Genomic DNA, 8,526 nt, shown 5'->3' with positions numbered 1-8,526 from the left:
AGTGCTCAATGACAACTGTAATGTATTACATAGAAATAAAGCAATTATTACAAAACAAGTGTTAGAGATGGCAGGAGGCTTTAAAACATTTAATGGAAAATGTTCGAATATATTTAGAGAGTGTTTTTTATTTTGCAAGTTTGTTGGTCAGACAGTAGCTACTATATTTTAAGTTAGCAATGCACTTGGGCCTAGCATCAGAAGACAGTTTGCTATAAAAATTCTGGAAGACCCAATTGGTGCCAATTAGAACTGTCAAGTGGTCAGTAATTTTAAGGTTCTTGCACACCATCCCAACTGATCACTTAAAAACATAACGAATCAGTATGTTATAGAACCTCTGAATCTCAATTTTCTAGTGACTCCTTATCCTTATTTATTTCAACTTATTAAACATGAATTTGAACTTGCATTTTATAGATGAAAGACTAAAACTGGCTGAGTAGGTAGCTTTTCAAACAGTTATATTTCTTATGCACAACTACCAATAGTTTCTTTGAAGAATCGATTACACTATACTACTTAACCCAAAACTCACGTAATTCTTCCAAAATTTTTCCCCCAGAATTATATAATTTTTCCTGAATATGAATTTAGCATTGAAGGATTTTCTTTTGATAGCAAGAGCGGCATAGAGGGCAAGTATATATTACCCCCAAGGAGAACTCTTCTAAAGCGAGAAGACAAGTGTGGTGAAACATATGTGAGCAAGACAACAGAACAGTCTCACGAGGATGCTCATTACGGCTTTTCCCTGAAGATCCACTGTGGAAACTGCTGTTAAATGAGAGTGGGGTGAGGCAAATGGAGCATTCATAGATTTCCTGATGCAGTGCCTGTGACACAGGAGAAGAAAGGAGTTTTGTTACTGGGAGCTGTTTGTCTCATCATAATAGAAAGTACTTAATTTAAATGAGAAATAGACACAAAGAGACATGTATCATCTTTTTTAAAAAAAAAAAGTTTCATTCCGTGTTAAAATAACAAAATAACATATTCCTCTTATGAAAAATGGAGAAGATATAGAAATCCACTTTTGATATACAACTTTTAGACAAAAATTTTATAAAATGTTAAATATTGATAATATATTTCCTTTTAATGAAGCAATAAAGAGTAGTATTCCTCAAAATAATAGTTGACTTTAAGTAGCTGCTAAATTTCTTTTTAAATTCTCCTAATAAATTTTTTTAAGTTGTGATTTGGGTGAAAGTTGATACAACAAATTCATTTTCCATACAACAGTGCATACACATTTTGTTTCATGACATTGATTGCAATCCCCATAATGTAACAGTCCTCTTCCCACTTCTTCCTTGCGGTTACTTTTCCCCTGTGTCCTCCTTTCCTATGCATTCCTGCCTTCTGAGTTACCTCCCTGTGCAAGTACTGCCCTCTGTTTTCTCATGGTTGTGTCCTAGGGAGTGTACCTGCCTGGTATAAATAAATGTTCACCTTATACATCTATTATTTGGCTGGACACCATGGGAGTGAGTTCAATTCCAGGCCCAAAGGGTGACATCATCTCTATCAGATGATAGAGACTGGTCTTTTTCTATGATTTTGAGTTTTGTTCCACGTTTTTCTCCCACTCTATCCAGGATCTCCTGATCCCTTTTTGAGTGGTTGACAGTGGTCCTAGTTTTTCCGGTCTCAGTGTCATGTAGGCTGAGGTTCACATGGCCCACTAGTCCCTTGGAGTAATTGTTTCTGTGCTTCTTCGATTTTCTTCATTCTTCTTTGCTTCAGACAATGAAAAACCAATTGTTGCAACTTAGATGGCCGCCTGCAAGCTTTTAAGACCCCGGTCACTACTCACCAAAGTAGGATGCAGAATAATGTTTTTGTGTAGTATGTTATGCCAATTGAGCTTAATGTGCTCCGCAACCATAATCCTGAGCCCATGGGTCCAACTCGCTTCCTCAGGGTGGCTGGCTGTGCTTAAAAAGTTACCATAACTTGGCCCCTGTTAGCTCTATTATATATATGGGCATTCTTATAGCACATATATGTAGAAATAGTCTGCCAGACTTGTACATGGTGATGGGTATATTCCCTTTTGCCCAGACATACCTGATCATTTAGCCTATGCATCCACCTGTAGAGTAATATTTATTATTACTGATAATGCAGTGTTGTGTATGTAAAAGTGTTTTATCTTTGTTGTCTGCACCTGTCGTGCACCTCTCTGTGTCCTCTTAGTGTTATTGTGCTGGTCATTCACTTTTGGTATATTGCCTTTCCCTTCATCCAAATCAAAACCTGTGTCTTACCTATCTAGCACTTTTACCTCCCCTCCCTTCCCATCCCTGGTCACCAACAAAGAAAGTTTCCTTTCATATGGAAATCCTTCTTTGACATTTTACAATAGTGGATGCATACAGTATTTATCCTTCTGTGATTGACTCAGCATAATGTCCTCCACGTTCATCCATGTTATGTGGATATAATGATTTAAGTAATGTTTGTAAAGTTTTAATTAAGTTTTTTCCCCCAGCCTTGGTTTTTAAAAAGTCATTTCAAAGCTCCCATGGGCTACTACAGATGCAAGAGAAGGACACATTAGAATTTTCAGGAAAGCTTTCCACGAAGGTAATATATATGGCAGTTTTTCCCTTAAACATTTTCATTTTTCATAAAAAGGCATCATCAAATCACAATTTTAAACTGAAGGGACCTTGGAAATAATCACTGTCCTCATGACTAAAGCCCAAGGGACTCCCATTGCTGGTGCCAGGCCATAGCCAGGCAGAGAATATTCTAGGCTTGACATCACTGGACTTTATTTATCCTAAAATGAATGCTCCAGAAACTAATAAAATCAATCTATCTGAACTTCCCCTCAAATGTCATTCTGTTCCAGACTCGTGGTCACAGGTGCATTTACTGATGAGGCCACCACTTTAAAGCCTACCTGAATTTGAATTTTCTCCCAATCCTCTTCTGTAATTTCATGACCACACATTTCCTCCAGCTGCTGAAGAATGCTTCTATTTATAGCTAAGCAGTGGTCAATTTCTGAAAAGAGCTCATCTATATTTGTGTCATAGGAACATAATATTCGGTGACTGATTTCTGTGAACTGAAAAGGACAAAGGGAGGATGGGCAAACTCACACATCAGTTCTTACAATCAACTTTAGGTATAGGCTTAAGGGAAGAACTTTCCTGAGTCCAACAGTCTATTTAACTAACTTTCCTCAGATCTCTGCTTTTTTAATAATACTTTTTGGGAAAAGGTCTACATGACTATTTACTTAAACTATAAATCCAGAAAGGAGCTCTGGTGGTGCAGTGGTTAAAGCATTCAACTAGCCAAAGGTCAGTGGTTGGAACCTACCAGCCACTCCACAGGAGAATGATGTGGCAATTCTCTTCTGTAAAGATTTACAGTCTTGAAAACCCTATGGGGCAGTTCTACTCTGGCCTATAGAATCGCTATGACTCAGAATCAACTCAATGACAGTGGATTTGGGTTATTTTGGCTAAAAATCCAGATAAAATATATGGACAGATTATCAAAACAGTTCATTTGATTGCAAGCCTAAAGAATACATTTGAAGTTAAAAATTGAGAGATGAATTAAAATTTTAAAAAATTACTCCTAGTATCATCCATTTTAACTCTAATCTTTATGGAAAGCTTTCACTGCACAATGCCACAATTTCTTAGAGCTATACCCAGGCTTTTGGAAACTAGAATCAGCTTATATCTCTGCTTGCTGAACATGTAGGCTTTTTTTTTTTTTTTTTTAAAAAAAAGGCAGAACTGCACTCTATAAGGTACAGCCATTGAAAACCTTATGGAACACAGCTCTACTCTGACACACATGGAGTCATCATGAGTCAGAATCAACTGGACAGCAACAAGTTTGTGTTTTGATGGGTCAATGCATTGCATTAAACCCTTGAGAGGATTTAAAGACTGAGTAACAGATGTGAAAAGCCCTTTAAAAAATACTGTATGGTCTTTACAATGGCTCCCTAGGTAGGGCAAACTAACTGCTCTTGGTTATTAATCAAAAGATTGTCAGATTGAACTCACCTGTTCACACTGTGGAAGAAAGAACTAGAAATCTGCTTCCATAAAGATTACAGCCCCCCAAAATCCCTATGGAGTACAGTTTTACTCTGTTAACACATGGGAATACCATGAGTTGTAACTGACCAGACAATAACGGCTTTAATTTTTTTTTTTAATTGTTTCAATATTAAATACAACATTCCCTACCCTCCAGGAACTTACATTCTATAAAGAAAATAAGAAACATATGCTAACAGTGACTATTCAAGGCCAAATATGACATCAGAGAACATTTCTGGCTGGGTTACTAAATGAAGTATATATGGATAAGGGGATATTGCAGAGGAGTCCCTGAGTGATACAAACAGTTAAGTGATGGGCTACTAACCAAAAGGTTGGCAGATTGAACCCAGAGGCACCTCGGAAGAAAGGCCTGGCAATCTGCTTCTGTAAATTCACAGCCATGAAAATGCTATGGATGGCAGTTCTACTCTGCAACACATAGAGTTGATGTGACTCAGAATCAACTCCATGGCAACTGGTTTTCAATCTTATGGAAGTAGACCACCTAGGCCTTTCTTTCATAACACTGCTGGGTGCATTTGAAGTGCTTCTTGGTCAGTAGCCAAGTACAAACCATTTGTTCCAGGTCCTACACTGACCATAGCAGACACTTGTCAAAAACTGGACTTGTCAGTTTTGCAAATACAACAAATAAATCTGGGGTGAGGGTGGATCTTAATGCTTAATATTCCAATCTTAATGATAATTGGTACAATGTATCAAAAAAAGCAAATATGATGCTTTGTGTTGTTAGGGTGCCATCATCTTCAATTCACAGTGACCCTACATAAAACAGAACGAAACACTGCCCAGTCTTGCACCATCTTCACAATAGCTGCTATGCTTGAGCCCATGGTTGCAGCCAATGTGTCAATCTATCTTGTTGAGTGTCTTCCCCATTTTCACTGACCCTGTATTTTACTAGACACATCTTTCCCTTTCCACATCTGTTACTCAGTCTTTAAATCCTCTCAAGGGTTTAATGCAATGCATTGACCCATCAAAACACAAACTTGTTGCTGTCCAGTTGATTCTGACTCATGGTGACTCCATGTATGTCAGAGTAGAGCTGTGTTCCATAAGGTTTTCAATGGCTGTATCTTATAGAGTGCAGTTCCTTAAAAAAAAAAAAAAAAATGACCAAAATATGAGAGATGCAGTCTGGCCATTCTTGCTTTTGAGAAGCATTCTGGCCATACTTTTGCTAAGAGAGATGTGTTCAGATGATGGTACATTCAATATTCTTCACCAACACCACAATTTAAATGCATCAATTCTTTTGTGGTCTTCCTTATTCACTGCCCAGCTCTTACATTCAACATGAGACTATTGAAAAGACCATGGCTTAGATCAGGCCCACCTTAGTCTTCAATACTTTGCTCTTCAATACTTCAAAGATGTCTTTTACAATAGATTTGCCCAATGCAATATGTTGTTAGATTTCTTGACTGCTGCTTCGATGGGCATTGATTGTGGATCCAAGTAAAATAAAATCCTTGACAACTTCAGTCATTTCTCCATTTATTAGGATGTTGCACATTGGTCCAGTTATGAGGATTTTTGTTTCCTTTATGTTGGGATGCAATCCATACTGAAGCTGTATCTTCATCAAGAAGTGCTTCAAGTCTTCACTTTCAGCAAGCAAAGTTGTGTCATCTGCATATCACAGGTTGTTAATGAGTCTTCCTCCAATCCTAATGCCATATTCTTCTTCATATAGTTCAGTTTCTTGGATTATTTGCTAAGTATACAGATTGAATAAGTATGGTAAAAAGGTACAACTCTGACACATACCTTTCCTGATTTTAAACCATTCATTATCCCCTTTATTCTGTGTGAATGACTGACTTTTGATCTATGTACAGGTTCTGCATGAACACAATTAAGTGTTCTGGAATTCCCATTCTTCATAATGTTATCCATTATTTGTTATGATCCACACAGTTGAATGCCTTTGCATAGTCAATAAAACACAGGTAAACATCTTTCTGGTATACTTTGCTTTCAGGCAAGATCCATTTGACACTAGCAATAATCTATTTCATTCCATATCCTCTTCTGAATCTGGCCTGAATTTCCGGCAGTTTCATGTCAATGTACTGCTGTGACTGTTTTTGAATTATTTTCAGCAAAATTTTACTTGCATGTGGTATAATGGTATTGTTCCGTAATATCCTCATTCTGCTGGATCACTGGTGATCCAACAGAATATGATGCTTTGGATATGTTAAAATATGTAAGATTTGCCAAGTCATTCTATATTCAGATGATATTCAATGATACTGAAGGAAGAAGTTGAAGCTTCACTGAAGGAATTGGGAAAGAACAAGGCTCCAGGAATTGACAGAACACCCATAGAGATGTTTCAACAAATGGATGCTGCACCAGAGGCACTCACTTGTCTATGCCAAGAAATTTGGAAGATAGCTACCTGGCCAACTGACTGGAAAAGATCCCTATTTGTACCTATTCCAAAAAGAGGTGTTTTGGTTACCTAGTGCCACTCTGACAGTAATATACCACACGTGAGATGGCCTTAACAAACTAAACAGAAGTTTATTCTCTTATGGATGGGAGGCTTTAAGTCTGAGTTCAAAGTGCCAGGCTCTAGGGGCTGAGTGAAAGCCCCTTACCTTGTGCTTCAGCTCTGCCTCCTGCTCCCAACCCACTGAAGCTAGAGGCTTCTCTTCACTCAGAAAGCTGCTGTCTGCTGAGGTTGACAAGCCCAAAGTTGACAAGTAAAAAGGTACGGTCCCAATGTTACCAAACCACACAGCAGGCCATTAATTCAAGTCTATTCAAAATCCCAAGGTCGGCAGAGCACAGCTACATGCAAGGTTCAAGCGTGCCATAAGCTAGAGACCATTCCCAAAGCTGCTTCTTATATATGGGAAACAGACCACATCCCTAAAACAGCTACTCAGCTGCTTGTGGTAGATCCCACCATGGAGTTGACTGCCAGTCTCATCATGGGGAATAACTACCACCAGCTGCCCGGCCACTCAACCAGGCCCAGACAAGTTGACACATAACTTTTACTGCCACAAAAGGTGATCCTATAGAATGTGGAAATTATTGAACAATATCATTAATATGATACACAAGTAAAATCTTACTGAAGATAATTCAAAAATGGTTCCAGCAGTATAGTGACAGAAAACTTCCAGAAATGCAAGCTGGATTCAGAAGAGGATGTGTAATGAGAGATAACATTGCTGATGTCATAAGGAGCTTGGTTGAAAGCAAAGAATACCAGAAAGATGTTTATTTGTGTCTTATTAACTATACAAAAGCATTCAATTGTGTGGATCATAACAAATTATGGATAACATTGAGAAGAAGAGATTCCAGAACACTTGACTGTGCTCATCAGGAACCTACATATAGACCAGAAGGCTGTCATTTGAATGGAACTAGGGGATACTGCATGGCTTAAAATCAGAAAGAGAGTGTGTCAGGGTTGTATCCTTCCACCATACTTATTCAATCTGTATGCTGGACAAATAATCCAAGAAGCTGGACTATATGAAGAAGAGCACTGCATCAGGATTGGAGGAAGAATAATTAACCCATGATATGCAGACAACACAACTTTGCTTGCTGAAAGTGAAGATTACTTGAAGCATTTACTGATGAAGATTAAAGACTTCAGTCTACTATATGGATTACATCTCAACATAAAAAAAAAAAAATCCTCACAATTGGACCAATAAGCAGCATGACAATAAATGGAGAAAAGATTGAAGTTCTTAAAGATTTCATATTAGTTGGTTCCACAATCAACACCAATGGAAGCAGCAATCAAGACACCAGACACCATACTGCACTGGGCAAGTCTGCTCTTTGAAGACTAAAGTGCACCTAACCCAAGCCATGGTCTTTTCAATTGCCTCAGTCACCTCATATGCATGTGAGAGCTGGATTATGAACAAGGAAGACCAAAGAAGAGTTGATACTTTTGAGTCGTGGTGTTGGGGAAGAATACTGAAAACACCATGAACTGATAAAAGAATGAACAAATCTGTCCTGGGGGAAGTGCAGCAGGAATTCTCCTTGGAAGCGAGAGTGGCCAGACTTTGTCTCACCTACTTTGGTTATGTTGTCAGAAGGGACCATTCCCTGGAGAAGGATATCATGCTTGGTAAAGTGGAGGGTCAACAAAAACAGGAAAGGCCCTCAATGAGATGGACTGACACAGTGACTGCAAAAATGGGCTCAGGTATAGCAAGGATTGTGACATGGCACAGGACCAGGCAGTGTTTCATTTTGTTGTACACAGGGTCACTAGGAGTCAGAGCTGACTTAACAGCACCTAACAACAACGTACATATATCCATACACACACACACACACACACACATATACACAATATACACATTCTCTGGTGGCATAGTGCCTAAGGCATTTATTTGACTCTTAACCAGAAGGCTGGTGGTTCAAA

At 38.4% G+C, this 8,526-nt stretch overlaps 1 protein-coding gene across 1 annotated transcript in view; it reads right to left on the bottom strand.

Annotated features, from left to right (window-relative positions):
* Positions 1 to 593: 593 nt before the first annotated feature.
* The window catches only part of RNF32 (ring finger protein 32), a 114,759-nt gene continuing 106,826 nt past the window's right edge, over positions 594 to 8,526 (bottom strand). The window contains exons 7-8 of the mRNA XM_007953477.1: positions 2,915 to 3,082; positions 594 to 836 (exon numbers count right to left, since the gene is read on the bottom strand). Coding sequence (XP_007951668.1) covers positions 594 to 836; positions 2,915 to 3,082 — 411 coding nt within the window. The remainder of the gene's footprint in view (positions 837 to 2,914; positions 3,083 to 8,526) is intronic.

The sequence above is a fragment of the Orycteropus afer genome, unplaced genomic scaffold (genome assembly GCF_000298275.1).
Source record: "Orycteropus afer afer isolate SDZICR_OR568_19922 unplaced genomic scaffold, OryAfe1.0 scaffold00396, whole genome shotgun sequence".
NCBI classification, from domain to species: domain Eukaryota; kingdom Metazoa; phylum Chordata; class Mammalia; order Tubulidentata; family Orycteropodidae; genus Orycteropus; species Orycteropus afer.
This window is presented reverse-complemented; position numbering and strand designations above follow the sequence as displayed.